This window comes from Dromiciops gliroides, chromosome 2, assembly GCF_019393635.1.
Source record: "Dromiciops gliroides isolate mDroGli1 chromosome 2, mDroGli1.pri, whole genome shotgun sequence".
NCBI lineage: Eukaryota > Metazoa > Chordata > Mammalia > Microbiotheria > Microbiotheriidae > Dromiciops > Dromiciops gliroides.
In genome coordinates this window covers 478,369,770-478,386,288 of record NC_057862.1, presented here as the reverse complement: position 1 = coordinate 478,386,288, position 16,519 = coordinate 478,369,770, and the positions used below count along the sequence as shown (strand labels likewise).

General features: G+C 35.2%; 1 protein-coding gene across 1 annotated transcript in view; it reads right to left on the bottom strand.

Moving 5' to 3' along the window:
• The window catches only part of BIRC6 (baculoviral IAP repeat containing 6), a 304,070-nt gene that overhangs the window by 114,643 nt on the left and 172,908 nt on the right, over positions 1-16,519 (bottom strand). Inside the window, 11 exon segments of the mRNA XM_043981000.1 lie at positions 580-753; positions 1,953-1,957; positions 4,142-4,173; positions 4,175-4,305; positions 5,807-5,887; positions 5,890-5,937; positions 11,606-11,735; positions 12,719-12,805; positions 12,807-12,863; positions 14,565-15,345; positions 16,472-16,518. Of these exon segments, the coding sequence (XP_043836935.1) occupies positions 580-753; positions 1,953-1,957; positions 4,142-4,173; positions 4,175-4,305; positions 5,807-5,887; positions 5,890-5,937; positions 11,606-11,735; positions 12,719-12,805; positions 12,807-12,863; positions 14,565-15,345; positions 16,472-16,518 (1,573 nt within the window).

Sequence of the window (16,519 nt, the reverse complement as noted above, 5' to 3'; positions counted from 1 at the left end):
CTATTTCAGATTCTCACTTGCATAATGAGGATGTTAATGTCTGCTACTGTCTCATAGGCCTATTGCATAAATTAATGGAATTTCTATAACATACCTCAAAGCTTCTTGTATTAGAGGAATTCTTTATAAATTTTGTTTTCTTTTTCTTTTTATTATGTTATTAACTATATACTATTTTTGATTGCTTATAAAATTTATGTTTTCTATCAGTTTTTCCTTTTTAAAAGCAATATAATCATGTGTCTTAATTGTGCAACACTTTAGCCCAGGCAGATATGCAACTACTGGTGAAAGAGATACAAAGAAATAAAGTTGGGGGCAGCTAGGTGGCACAGTGGATAAAGCACCAGCCTTGGATTCAGAAGGACCTGGGTTCAAATCTGGCCTCAGACACTTGACACTTTACTAGCTGTGTGACCCTGGGCAAGTCACTTAACTCCCATTGCCCCGCCCCCCCCATAGAAATAAAGCTGTTGTTTTAGTATTGTAACATAGCTTGAATGTTATAAAGCAAACTAATTAAAATTATCCCCCAAACAGCAGATTCTAAAGATAGCAAGGAGAATCTTTCACACATACCTTTCTCAGTATGGAGTCTTTTAAAAGAATCTGTTTTTGAAAGACTTGGGTCTGAGATAACTTTAGAGCCCAATTTAACAGTTAAATCAATTGAACGGTATCCTTGAGGGAGCTTCCGGTCATAAAGCAGAGTTAAAAGCTGGGCAAGGGTCATCTCTGCAGGCAGTGGTTGGCCTAAGAACAATGTAACCAAGACACTTTGACACAAAAGTTAGCAAGATATTTTGGTTAGATTTGTTTAATTAATTAAAGACACTAAAAACAAAAAAACAAAAAAGACCACCCAACTTTAGAATACAATTAATTCATCAATTAGGATCTTTTAAGTTTGGAGGGAAATTAATGTTTACCAACAATTAAAAGTTCTTTAAGGGAAATGATCAGAAAAAATGTCTTATTTTACAGCCTTACCAAAACCTAATGAATCTTAGGTTTGGAGATGAGGTAAGGACAGTAGAGTAGTAGATATTATCCTCCAAACTGGGATGATCACCTGCTTCAAATGTAAAAGGTATAAATGATTATAAACTAGGATCAGTGCTGATTATATCTATTGTAAATTCTTTATTGGGTTCAGAATATGCTATCTAACTCCTGGTAGTAGGGCTAAAAACTTCTTGCCCAAGATAATACTTAAAAAATATCCCTCCAAATCTCAATTTTGATAGGGCCAAATTTACATAAACAACATAATCGCCACTAAAATGTGCCAGATTTAAGGGGGCAGCTAGATGGTACAGTGGATAAAGCACTGACCCTGGATTCAAGAGGACCTGAGTTCAAATCCAACTTCAAACACTTGACACTTACTAGCTGTGTGCCCCCGGGCACTTAACCCCAAATGCCTCCCCCACCCATCCAAATCTCCTAGAAGCTGACATTTCTGAAAATTAATAAATCAAGCACTGAACGTTAACCAATTACTATATCAATAACTAAAATAGCCTATAAGTGGAAATTTTAAGTATGTGATCAGTCTTTCATCTAGACTAAGCATCTATATCGATTTAGTGGATGCATATTGTACTGAAAACAAAATGATGAAAAAAGAAAGAAGTATCTTAGAACAGAAACATAAGAAGGGTAAGGAATAAGCTATTTTGATGAAAAACAGACCACCCAGTAAACTGTTAAGCTAATCAATCAGTCAACATATATTAAGAATCTACTATGGGGCAGCTAGATGGCGCAGTGGTTAAAGCACCAGCCCTGGATTCAGGAGTACCTGAGTTCAAATCCGGCCTCAGACACCTGACACTTACTAGCTGTGTGACCCTGGGCAAGTCACTTAACCCCCATTGCCTGCAAAAAAAAAAAAAAAAAAAAAAGAATCTACTATATGGGACAGCTAGGTGGAGCAGTGGCTAGAGCACCGGCCCTGGAGTCAGGAGGACCTGAGTTCAAATCCGACCTCAGACACTTGACACTTACTAGCTGTGTGACCCTGGGCAAGTTACTTAACCCCAATTGCCTCACTTAAAAAAAAAAAAGAATCTACTATACGTCAAGGACTGTGCTAGAAACGAGGAATAAATACAAAGAATGAAACAATACCTAATTGCCATGACCTAGCATTATAACCGGGGAGAAAATGTGACTGTGTGTATATACACAAGCACAACACACAGCATAGCAGGTTATTAAGCATATGTGCATATGCTTATGTATACATGTGTTCATGGATACATACATACACACATACAAAATACTATAATGGTAAATTGATAGCCAATTCTGGAAAATAAGTCACAGGGGAAATGTCACTCAAGGTACTACCTGAACAAAGAGCACATTTTACCTGAAGAAGACCGAGGGAAAGAAAACAGCTATCTCATTATGTAATTGAGGGAACTGATCAGCAAATATTAAGTGCTATTTAATAGTGAAACAAATATAATAAAACAATCTCCCCTCCAAAGATCTTTCATTCTAATGGAGACACAACAAGCACATTTGTAAAAATATACAGAATATAAAGAACATAAATATAAATAAATACAAAGTATTTAAAAATGAGGTAGTTTGAGATAGGAGGGTACCAGCAGTTGGAGAGGTAAAGAAAGGATTCATAGAGCAGATTGTGTTTCAGAGGGGGAGTGTTGTATATAAACAACAGAGAAGGTTGGTCTTGGCTGGATCACATGGTGGTAAGAGTAATAATTACTAATAATGCTAGAAAGTTAGGTTGGAGCAAATTATGGATTAATCAGCCATCTACATAAAGATGGATACTTAAAACCATGGGATCTTATGAGATTATACAGCAAATATTAAGAAAGCATGAACACTTGTGATCAGTCTGAGCCAATACCTATAACTAAGGGAGAGGCCATGAAGGATAAGCCAATAAAGAAAAAGAGAACTAGAATTGAGACAGTGATTGAATGTACAAAAAGTAGAGGGTATTCAGGAAAGGGGTGTTGAACAGGGTTAAATGTGGTGAGGACGGATAAGAACTGAGAAATGACCCATCATATTTGCAATTAAGAGATCAATGATAACCTTTGGAGAGAGTCAGTTCAGTTAAATGTTGAGGTCAAAGGAATGAATGCATGAGGTTAAGGAGTGAGAAGAAAAGCAATGAAGGCAATATCTATAGCTTTTTACAAAGGGCAAAGATAGATATTTGGGGGATCTATTGAAGACTTTAAGAAAAAAAGGTGACCTAGGAATGTCTTAGGAAAGTAGGAAAAGGAACCAAAAGATACGAGAGTGGTTTGAAAATTAGAAAGAGAAGAAGACTTGAAGTTGTAATCTTTTGGAGCAGCTGTGGAAAAAGATGGCATTAAGGGCACAGAGAAGGTCCAACTTCATTGTTAGAGACTGAAACGAACAGCAGGGCTAGAATCACGAATGATGTCAAGAATATTTTAAGATGCAATAGTAGGAGAGAAGAGGGAGCTCCACTGAACATCTTCCATTTTCATAGAAAAGTAAGAAGTTAGGTCCCATCAGAAGAAGACTGAGTTAGGGTGGCTTGAGGAGAGATAACAAGGCTGAAAATTTTTTGCAGGGAATGAGAGAGGAAATCAATTAAGGAGGCACTGAAGAGACTGCATGGTTATCATGATTTACAATGTACACAGTCAGCATGGTTTTATGTCTTCTTCCAGTTTGATTTACGCAGTACGTGAATAGTAGCAAAGAAGATAAATAAAATGGGTGTACTTCAAGGTAAAAGTTTGGCAAGGAAGGAATGGTAAAGGGGCAAGAGATTCTAGAGTAGAAGTCAGTTAGAGTTGAATTAGGTAACTACAAGGTCAAAATTAGTGAGAGGATATGAAGTCCAAACACTAATAATACTCAAGAGTATTAAGGGTGGAAGGATTGATGTTCTGAAAAAAGATTAATATTTTAGAGATAAATGCAGGCTATTAGGGAGAATTTAAATAGGTTTCTCCTCTTAAATAATGATATTTGGCATTTACAAATTTAAATATGTAAACTGGAGGCTGAATGATGCTAATGCTACTAACCTATAGAGCTTTAAAAAAAAAAAAGAAAGAAAGAAAAAGGAAAACAAATTATTCAGCTATTCAAATCACTTCTGGAAATTACATGCAAATGTTTGTGGTATAGATGAAAAACGGGAACCAGTAATGGTTTTGCTGGAAGACCTCTGTTCCTGATGAAGTGCTACCTACTTATCTGGCATTGTTCTTCCTTCCTCGACGGGGGACGACGGTGGTGTGGATGATACAGCTCGTTTAGACTGGGATTTCAAGCCTAAGAAAAAAAATTAAACAAACAAATCATAGATTTTTAAACTGTTGCTGAAGCTATTTTACAAAAAAGAAATGATGTCATGACAGAAAAGAAATGTCATACTCACTCCATCATTATATACTCTGAAGGGAACAGTTATGGACACCTGAGAAGAAGATATAGTATACATGCATGTGTTGCATATACATATGTGTTTATACATGTGTAGGAATATTAACCAGTATACTAACATTAACTGAATAATAAATGTGCTTGGCCCTGTGTTGGTCAATAATGAGTACTTGATAATGCTGAGTTTTTGAAGCAAACATGGCTTACAGAATTCAACTCAATTTTGGCAACAACAACAACAACAAAAAACAGCCCCCACCCCCAATTTTAATGGCAATTATACATTGTCACTTATTAAACAAAGCGAAACAGTTAAGAAGCCATAACAACAGCCAAATGTGATTTCCTATTATCCCTTATGACCAAACAACAGATGGGTAAACTAGAAAAGAAAGGAAAAAGAAAAAAGGAGATAAAAGAGGTCAAGAAAAGTGGCCACAAAAGACTAGCTAGAGTAAGAAAAAAGAGAAAATACTCATAATTTGCCTCATGTCACTTTATATTAAGAGTATGCACTTTATAGCACTCTGTGCAAAATTTCATTTGAACATTTTACCTTCTGAGACAAGGTTATAACACCTTAAACTTTAACTAAAATGCATTCCAGTTAATTTGCCCCCCACTAATAATTCAGCATTAGATTAGTCATCTACTATGTGACTATTCAAGTTTTTCTAATTATAAACTTCCACATGAGAACATTAGAAGTAAAAATTCTATTCATCTTTACTCAAGTTTACTTTTTAGTTAGATTTTGCATTGCCTAGAGACTATAGTAATTTTGGTCACAAATCTATAAGATTAGGGGTTTACACACACACACACACACACACACACACCCCCATAAGCATCCAGCCCATCCATGAATCTATCCAAGCTCTCCTTGAAAATAAATAAGAATTTGAAGAATACAAATTACTGATAGAAATCTAAGTGTTAAAATGTTTTTGTTTTATTAGACATTCAGATACACATATAGCTATAATGGTCTAGGCATATAAGTTTTTACTCATTTCTGAGAAACATCTTTACAAAACATGCTGAGATCTTGGTTGAGAAATAATCTAGTTATACTGCTAATATATGAATGAGTGGAAAGCTTTCTAATTTTCTTTTTCCCCTTAGTCATTTTCAGAGTTATCTGAATTGCTATAAAAGAATAAATTGCTAAAAACTAGATAGGGCTCAGGGTAGGACTAACAAGTAATTCCCTCCCAGTATATGTACAATTTAACTATTCATGCATAATCTAGCTGATTTTCCTATGTTGTATTCAACATTTAGAATATAAAATAATTGACTTCATTAAATGATTAACTCTTCACATATTTTACACAATCAACAACAACAAAAAAGAAATTGAGATGGAAAAAAGAAAATAAAAACATACCAGAGGCAACAACAACACTATAATTGTCCTGAAATCCATTCTCTGCCTTAACTTTTTCTTTCTCTTCATGGTTTTTCTTTCTTTGTCATCTTTCTGTTCATTAATTAGTTTAGCAGTGATACTTGGGGTGTCTGCAGAAGAGTACACAATTTATATAAACACATTTCTTATTAAAAATATAGGATAGGAGGCAATAAACAATACTGTAAAGACAAACAACTCTGAAAGACTTAGGAAACTATGATCAACACAACAGGAAAAAAACAGCTCATTGAGCTCATGATGAAACAAGTTATCCATCGCCAGATAAAGAAATGATGAACTCAAAGAGTATATACTTAAGCATATGTTCTTTTTGGACATGGCTAATGGGGGAATTTGTTTTGTTTTGGTTATACATATTTGTTCACTAATTTGGAATTTTTTTAAAAACTTTTACTTTTTCAATGGGGTGAGGAAAAGGAATGTGATAATAAGAATTCAGAACTGAAGATAAAATTTAATTAAAAAAAGTTACAGGGGGCAGCTAGGTGGTGCAGTGTATAGAGCACCAGCCCTGGAGTCAGGAGGACCTGAGTTCAAATCCAGGCTCAGGACACTTGACACTACTAGCTGTGTGACCCTGGGCAAGTCACTTAACTCCAACTGCCTCAATTAAAAAAAAAAAGTTACAGCTTTCACAATGTACTGCCCTTGTACATTTGCCCTGTAAAACAGAAGAACTCAAGGAGAATTGAGTATTTTGTAGAAAATATTTCTGCAGGGCAGCTGGGTAGCACAGTGGATAAAGCACCGGCCCTGGATTCAGAAGGACCTGAGTTCAAATCCGGCCTCAGACACTTGACACTTACTAGCTGTGTGACCCTGGGAAAGTTACTTAACCCTCATTGCCCAGCCCCCCCCCCAAAAGTATTTCTGTAAGAAAAAAGTACTTAGACATAATCTCTAAGAATAAAATTATCCTACAAGAATTATACATAAGGATAATCTAGGAATACTTGGGAACATTTAAACATTAAAGAAACAGATGATAAATCAATGCACACAGCTCTGAAGCTGAATGTTGAAACAACAAGATTTCAGTTTAAATAAAGTTGTGTTTCTGTAGGGCAAACAAGTCAAAAGTACACTAACAACTCAGAAGCAGAGACTGAACTGCTATGGGACCTTAGATTCCTGTTTATATTTTTATTGTAGATTTCATCAGTTCTAAAGATGAACATTTCTTTCTTTATATAACAAGAGAAAAAATTATTTGAAGTGTTCATTTTCACTTGGACTATTCTTTATATAAGAAAAGGTACTAGATATATAACATAGCTTACGTAATAGCTGGTGGTATACTGGAAAAGCATTAGGTTTTCTGTTTTGGGCGGGGGGAGGGGGGGGGTGGCGGAGAGAAGAGGCAATTGGGGTTAAGGACTTGCCCAGGGTCACACAGCTAGTAAGTGTTAAGTGTCTGAGGCCACATTTGAACTCAGGTCCTCCTGAATCCAGGCTGGTGCTCTATCCACTGCACCCACCTAGCTGCCCCGAAAAGCATTACTTTTAGAGTCTAAAGACATACAATGCTTGAAAGTCAAATCTTATTTGATACTAGACAACGACATAATTTTTCTGGGCATCAGGTTCCTCATGTGTAAAATGATACCGGATAATCTCTAATTTCTCTTTCTCTTTAATCTTGTGATTAAAATGTCCAAAACAGATGTAGTGGAGAAATCTCTTTATATAAAATCATAAATTTTTAGAGATGTTCAGCATATAATTAGATTTACACTACTGGATTGATACTCTAAGGAAATAAAAGACAGGAGCAAAGGTCCAATATATACATCAAAATATTTATGGCAGCACTTATAGGTAGCCAAGACTGAGAAAGAAAATGGGCTATAAACACTGGGAAAATGGATGAATATATATTATCTATAAATGTGATGCCAATACTATTGTGCAGTAAAGAAAGGATGAATATGAAGAATTCAGAGAAGAGGTAAGATCTTTACAAAGTAAAACAAAGCCAAAATAAGCAAAACTGAGAGAAACAAGGTTCTTGTGTTGCAAGGACCTACAACAATAAAATGAAAGTTAAACTCTCATTAACAGAAAAACAAACTAAGAAAACAAACAAGAAAAATCCTGGAGACAAGGAACATAACTCATTTCTCAGACAGAAAAGTCAGGGACCTACTAGGACCAAATATTGTAAGGTTTATGTAATTGAACATTTAGGCTTCTACAACATAGAACGTATGTTGTAGCAGAAAAGAGGACCTGGTTTTGAGTCCTAGTTCAGTGACTTTCTTCCTTGGCTAAGTAACAATTTTGTTGAACCAAGTTTTCTTTTCTAATAAAAGTGAAGAGGTTGGTATTATCCATCTGATTCTAAATCCTGAAAACAGCCAATAATCAGATCCTGATTAACTAAGACTACTAAGAATGGAAAGGTAAAGGAGGAAAGGAGTATAAGAATTCACTTTATTTCAGTGTAGACAAAAAAATGAAGTACAAAAACAAAAGGAAAAGAAATAAATTAGGAAAAGCATAAGAACATTAAGACCACACCTATGGGTACAGGATTATGGAGTTACTCATACAAACTAATCAAAGATGCAATGTTCAGTGTCAAAGCAAAAACCCACAGATAAAATAGGTGCAAGCTTTGTTGATGAGAACAAGAACCCAGAAGTAATACTGAACATGACACATCTCTTCTGCCTAGGAGACAATACAAACATTTTAGATACCAGCCTAAAACTTCTTCAGTTTAAAACAGAAAAGTAACAAGAAACTATGTAAATCTCAGATTAATTTAAATTGTGATGCCCAGAGAAACAGATCTCAAGACTGATCTTCAAACTACCTTCTTTAAAGATTCAGAAGTAAAACTGATTATAACTGGCTATCTATTTCCTAAGAAAAAAGTAGGTCAAGCAGAAACCAAGGCTAACAAATGCACTTTTGACGATCATGTCCATTCCCTTTTGCCCCAATCTTCACTGCCTTAAGATGGGAACACTAATCCAAATCTGTGCAATATGAACAGCAAGCAGTAGTCTGGGGACACTACAAATTGATCACAATTATGTGCATATGGTCATGTAGTACCATGTCCTGGTTTAAAGATAAAAACCTAGGCTCTGAGAGTTTAAATCAGTTGCAGTAGAAGGAAAAGCTGGGATTAGAAACCAGTTCCTCTTATTTCAAGAGCAGCACCTTTTCTACTCTACCACATTCTCTCAATATTTAATTAGAAAAAGGGTTTCAATAAACTGACCTTTAGGATTATAAGCTATCTCACTTCACTAAAATGGATTTCACTGATTGCTTTTATGATTCCCCAACTATAAATTTTATAACAATCTTTTTCCTTTACATTAACAAGGCAAAGTTTTTTGTGTTATGTTCTAAGTAAGAGATAATGAAGAATAGCATTACACTATATTAATTCTCAAATATGTTTAAATATACAATAAATTTCAATTTTTCTAACATGAATGACATGTAATTATATCCATTATTTTTTTTCATTTTCCTTTTTTGTCCAGAGTTGTCATTATACTTTGATGGATAAGAGAACTCCCAAGTAGTAAACTCTACAACCTCCCTATAACTTACATTCTAGAGAGTTCTTTTGGGACCCAAAGTAATAAGAGCTACTGAAATTTTGGGTGATTTATGCTTTATGTTTTCCATGCAACAATTCAGATATTTCATAACCCTGTAAAAACCATATTGAAAAATTTTGCAACCAAGGCAAAATCACAAAAGACCAAGAGATTTATAAAAATTAAGCTATAACTGAGGAACGATTTATTTTGAGTCAAATTACTTAATTTTTGCTCTTATATCAATAGCATTCTGGTATTCTTTGGAGTAACTAAATGTATGCAGAAATTACCCATTTATGCAAGCACATAACATGCTACTGTCAACTTGCTACATAATCCATTCAAGGAATGTTTTCCCATATTTACTCCAATGATTTAAAATTTCTATAATATTCTTATGTAAATGCTAGAACATAGTAACACTCACATTTGTGTACTGTTCTTATTTTTTGCACTTTTAAAATGGTCATTTTTATTATGAACTTGATAAAACACAAACATTTCAATATACAAAAAGGAAAAGAATTGTATGTGCAAACTTTGGATTTCTATTAGGTGTAGCTTGTTTAAACCAAACAAATGTACTCAAAACGTAGTTTTTACTTTAAGAAAAGTTCTATTGATAATTTTTGTTTTGTATGCCATTGTCGTTTCTTCTTTTTTTAAATTAATAAAGTATTTTATTTTTTTCCTGTTACATGTAAAGATAGTTCTCAACTTTTTGTGTAATGTTCTTTTAAAAAAATGTTATTTTCTACTAGTTGCTACTACGACTTGAGTTTGGGTTTTTGGGGGGTTTTTTTTGGTGAGGCAATTGGGTAAGTGACTTGCCCAGGGTTACACAGCTAGTAAGTGTCAAGTGTCTGATGTGAATTTGAACTCAGGTCCTCCTGACTCAGGGCCAGTGCTTCTATCCACTGTGTCACATAGCTGCCCCCCTACTGATTTGAACAAATAACTATCACAACGTTTCACTATAATTTCTTTACATATGCACTTAGAGGCAGCTAGTAGCATGGATATTAGAGTGCAGGGCTTGGAATCAAGACCCGAGATCAAATCTGGTCCCAGACACTTACTAGTTGTTTGACCTTTAGAAAGATGCTTAATCTGTTTGTCTCAGTTTCCTCAACTCTAAAAGAGGAATAATATAATAATAATAATAATAATTATTATTATTATTATTATTATTATTATACCTACCTTGCAAGGTTATGAGCATCAGATGAATGTTTGTTACAGGACTTAGCAAACTGCCTGGCACAGAAGCAGCACTGTATAGATACTTACTACCTCCCTGTCTGTTTCATCCACTGCACTCATTATTCCCTTTTTGCAGCTGGAAATTAGAAATAACTTGGGGCTATTCTTGTATGGAACTGAATAGCTATGTAGGAAAGTTCCCAATGAGGAACTTTTTCAATGGTAACTGCTTTACTACTTTGAGAACATTTAGAACATTGCTTAGGAGCATTGAGAGGATAACTGACTTGACAAGGAGCTATACTTGTACACAATATTTAGGGAAGTCTTAACCCAGGTGGTTCCATATTCTGTATTTATGGTGGGGTTTTTTTTTGGTTATGTTTTTTGGGCAGGGCATTGAGGGTTAAGTGACTTGCTCAGGGTCACACAGCTAGTGTCAGAGGCTGAATTTTGAACTCAGGTCCTCCTGAATCCAGGACCAGTGTTTTATCCACTGCACCACTGCTGCCCCCAATTCCATACTCTGAAACCTACTCTACCCCACCGTTTCTCATAAAGTAATACTTAGAAGAATAGAAATAATTTTTAATGGAAAATTTTAATGTGCTCAGAAGCAGATGGATATCACGGGATCAGAACCTTAAATAAATTTATCTTTTCACTATAGATTCAAAGAAAAATGTACAGAACCTCAAAGCCAATTTAGTCCAACTATTCTCTGAAAACCAATGTGCCCAGTATTTCTGTACAGTTTAGGATAATATAAATTTAAAATGCCATGCAGCGTTTCAAGATATACCAATGCTATAGATAACACAATCAGCAAGCATTTATTTAGTACCTTCTGTGTTGTGCACTATTCTAGACGCTAGTAAGTACAAAACAAAATAAATAGTCCCTGACCATTTCCCTCTATCCTGAAGCCAAACATGATGGAAATTTTCAGAAAATTTAAGGAAAATTCGCTCAAAGACAGACCAACCTGATACTCTATCAAGAAACTTCTGCTAAGGTGTTGAAATAGGCAGATGAAGGGTACGAAACTTGTGCCCTGCTCCATACATTGGATGCTGGATCACATGGCTAGTGGCATTTATTCTTCCTTTGTATAGCTGAAAATAAAATCAAAAGAGTGAGCCTTATATTCTGCTTTGTAGACAGAATTTCAAAGCTCATGAGTTTTAAAAGTACAAAAATTATTCTAAATACTGTTTATATTTAATAAGCAACATTCATATTATAAGATATATTACAAGTATAAATAAAACGACAAATGATCCTGTTTCATTATTTTATTATAATTACTTGGGATATGGTTTCCCCTGTACTCTGAGATGATTGCAAAAAATTAAAATTCCAAAAACTAAACTATCAAAAGAAATGAAATTTAAGAGTACCTCAAAGGATCAATCTACATCAGCTAATGAAGTATATTTGTTTGTTTGTTTGTTTTTTGTTTTTTTGCGGGACAATGGGGGTTAAGTGACTTGCCCAGGGTCACACAGCTAGTAAGTGTCAAGTGTCCGAGGCCGGATTTGAACTCAGGTCCTCCTGAATCCAGGGCTGGTGCTTTATCCACTGTGCTATCTAGCCGCCCCCTAATGAAGTATATTTTTTAAAAATCCATATAGCAACAAACATAGAGATAGTAGGGTGAGAAAGTTAATTTAAAAGTAAAATTTTTGTGGCAATCAACTTGACTGGTCTTTTTAGTGTTAAAATTATCCAAAATGGAAAAGGACATATACTTCAACAAGTTGTAACCAAAAATTTTTTTTAATCCAGAATGACAAATAGCAGTATAGCACAGACAAAAAGTACAAAAAAGTGGAAAAAAGTAGTAACAATTAGTTATCAAGATATATATTACTAAATTACTAGTCATATATGTATAAATCAGGAGTTATTGGAAAAGTAGTCCTTCCCTATGAAGTAGGGAGACAGGCTGGCAAATCTCTTAATCAGTATATCTGGGAAGGAACCCTAAAGGTCATGAGAGCTGAGATGACAGAATATAGTGTTTTAATAAAAAAATACTTCTGACTCAGTCAAATTCTAATGACGGAAATGATTCAGGCAAACACAATATACTCACTGGGCATGGTGACTGAAGAAACATTGTCACTTTCTCATCTTCTAGCATCAACTGCAAAAAGAGGCGTCTTATAAACCCTGAAATGTTTTCCAGATGTTGGAAGGTTCCCTCGTTGAGGGGATGATTGAAAAAGTTCACAAAGAACCTGAAAAGGCAAGACATTTAAAATTGTTAAATGTGACTTAATAAATCCTTAGATTTGTTTTTCTTAGAAGTTATAAAAGAAAGACTCAATGCTTTGCAATAATTAAATGGAGATGAACTAAGGAAGGACATATGGGGGGAATGCAGAGAATGCCAGATTTGGAGTCAGAAGACCTAGGTTCAGTCCAATTATGCTGTTACTACCAGTGACACTGAACAAATCGCTGAACTTGGGTTTCAGTGCTTTCATCTCTAAAATGAGATACTTAAATGGCCTTTTCTTCCAGCTCTAAGTCTATGATGCTGTGATTCACATAATAAAAATTATATAATAGCTACAAGCAAGAAATTAAATCATCGAATACCTAAGCAAATAATCCAATTATAGCAATAAGGCAATGAAGGATTTGTTTAAAACAAAATTTTTCAAGTCCCAGGTTATGCTTTGTGTAAGCACAGATTTAAACAGCCAAGTTCCAATACCACAAATAAATCTTAGCAATTTTTAAAACCCTAAGGTAGAAGGAGATAGGATAAGACAATAAGTAGTTTATATAATTGGGGGGGTTATGGCACCCCCCCGCGGGGCAATGAAGGTTAAATGACTTGCCCAGGGTCACACAGACAGTAAGTTTCAAGTGTCTGAGGCCAGATTTGAACTCAGGTCCTTTTAAATTCAGAGCCGGTGCTTTATCCACTGCACCACCTAGCTGCCCCAGTACATATTTTTAAAGATTAATCGCATGCCATGACAATTATCACAAGCAACTGCCTTCACAATTATGGACTATTAGATCAAAATTTTGTAATGTGAGCTCATTTTAAATGCTTACAAATTCGATGAAGAATTCTCCTAATGTTCAAGTTGCTCTAAATGACAGTTTCACAATAAAACAAACACACTCATTAGCAAAAGGATGTAGACAAATAAGAGTGATGGAGTGAATATATATATTTTAAAACCTTAATTCCATGGTTCAAATTCCAAACTAACTCATCTCCTCCACTTGTATTTGCAATAGCCTCCTAGCTCAAGCCACTTCCCTCTTCCATTTCTTCTTTCTAAAGGGCAGATCAGTTGATGTCACTTAACTGATCAAGAAGTTCCAAAAGTTCCTGTTGTTTCTTTTTTTTTGTTTCTTCCCCCCCCCCCCCCCCCCGTAGGGCAATGAGAGTTAAGTGACTTGCCCAAGGTCACACAGCTAGTAAGTGTCAAGTGTCTAAGGCCAGGTTTGAACTCAGGATCTCCTGAATCCAGGGTTAGTGCTTTATCCACTGCGCCCACTAGCTGCCCCCTTTATGGGTTTTTTTTTTTCCTTTTCTTTTTCCTATTGTTTCTAGGACTAGCCTTTCTATCCAGCTTTACTGTCTAGTTCTCATATCTCTTTTGGGGCTGATTGTACGTTATTCCCCTTCATTTTTACTAATGTTTCAAGCACACTGTCATACTAGTAGTTTCTCAATAAACATCTATTTTTCCATCTTTTACTTTTATGCCCTTCTACAGGTTGTCTCACATGCCTAAACTGTACCCCGTTCTCTGTTCTGCCTCTTAGAATCCTTACTTCTTTAAAAGTTCACCTCCAGAGTCACCTATAAGAAATTCTGGATCTATCCTAAGTGCTATCACTTCCACCCTATACCCCAGCAATGCCAACTGAAATTGCTTAATATTTACTTGTACATTCATCATCATTCTTACCTGAGCCATTAGCCTCTGGTTATTAGGGTGACAAGAAATGCACTGTAAAAAGAATGCCACTGTGGCATTCTCAATTGCAGTCCGTTGCTGGGTGGTTAATCCTGTTGCAGAAGCTGAGGAGAGCAAAGTAGACCTTGAACTAGTTTGTGGCACTCCTGAACTGTGTCCTCCTGAAGTGGCACCAGAATGACATAGTAAGAACAGAAGAGCTGTCCATAAAGGGTTGACTTCAGAACCACCAAGCCAGTCTTTCATAATGTGGCTACCGCCAACTTCTGTCAAGAACCTGAGAACAGGTGCAACAAGGTCTGCTGTGATGGGCATCTTATTAAAGTGCTGTGGAACGTGGTGTCTCCTGAGTTTGTCTTGGGTAACATCCACTGATGGAGAAGTGCAATCAGAGCTAGAAATGTGGTTAAAACAGAAACTAGCCAGGCTCCTTACAAGAAGTGAGGGTAATCCTGAGTCTAATAATTGTTTGATAGCCTCTGGAGATTGAGAGGATGCAGCAAGAGTTGCCAGGTGAGACTCAGTTAGTGCAAGAGGTGCTTGTGCGTTTTTTGAGTCATCTGTTAAAGATGAACTGAGGTCCTGTTTTTTACTATCATCAGTCATGGAAAGTCTATGGTGACACTGTAATGGAGGAGGAGTAATTCCCATCCAGGCCATAAGCAAGGAAAAATAATTTGGGTGTATATGACACATTGAGCAAAGAAGACTGTCAACAGCTTTCTTCAAAACCATGTTGCAAGGAAGAGACATAGACCAATTAAAAAGTGACCTGGAAAAGCCAAACAAAATTGTATGTAAATGTTATTTTTTTATTTAAAAGACATACACTTCTACTCTGAAACAATCTGTTATATGGTTTTTTTAAAATGAAGTTTACCTAATGAAAATGACATTGATCATTAAGTTTACTTAAACTATACATTGTTTTCAAGAAAGAAAAAAAGATAAAATTTATACCTTTTCTCTTCATCCAAATCGACATATTAGTTTGCTGGACAATCATTCAATATCTAGGATATGCCTACTAAATCTTTATAACAAAATGTCAAAATTTTAAAAACAAAATTAAAAATTTCATGAAAAGCAAAAATGTTAAATGAAAGCATTTTAATATCTACATGCAATTCATTAGTCAGCAGTAGATTCTATTGTCATCTTTCTTTTGGGGGGGGGTGCAGGGCAATGGGGGTTAGGTGACTTGCCCAAGGTCACACAGCTAGTAAGTGTCAAGTGAACTCAGGAACTCCTGAATCCAGGGCCGGTGCTTTATCCACTGCGCCACCTAGCCACCCCTCTATTGTCATCTTTCAATCCAATAGGTCCACACCTATTTAAAACTGGTTGGTACAATTGTTGAGACAATTAAAAAAGGTAGCAGAACAAAAGGAAATGCTTAGCTTTACTAAGCCCAAGAAATACATAAAAAGCTCAGCTTTTACCACCATTAAAGAAAGCTACACAAAGGATAACAGAGGTATAATGAAGATCCAAATAGAAATAATTCAAAACCTTTGCAGCACTAGCTGTAAACTGATTCAGAATGTCCCCTACCTATCAGAATAATTACTTCTCATTAAAAAGTCTAGAAAAATTAATTTGTGCATGTTTTCTAACATGAAAGAAATCTGCTTTAAATATCATAAATTTTGCACTGATCTACAATAAGTCATTATGATTTTTAAAGAGCTGAAACAACAAATAATAATAATTTATCCCCTAAAATAAGATAATTAAATTAAGGTAGTTAAAGATACACTAGTACTCCTCAGGATTATAATTGATTCCATCAAATATATTTAATACATCCCTATTTAAATATAGAATATGAATTGAAATAATAAAATAATAACTATATCATAAAATTATGAAAACAAGATGTCATATACTATACTTACTCAAAGAGCTCTCTGTTCAGGAGTGCTGGTAAATCATATTCCACAAGC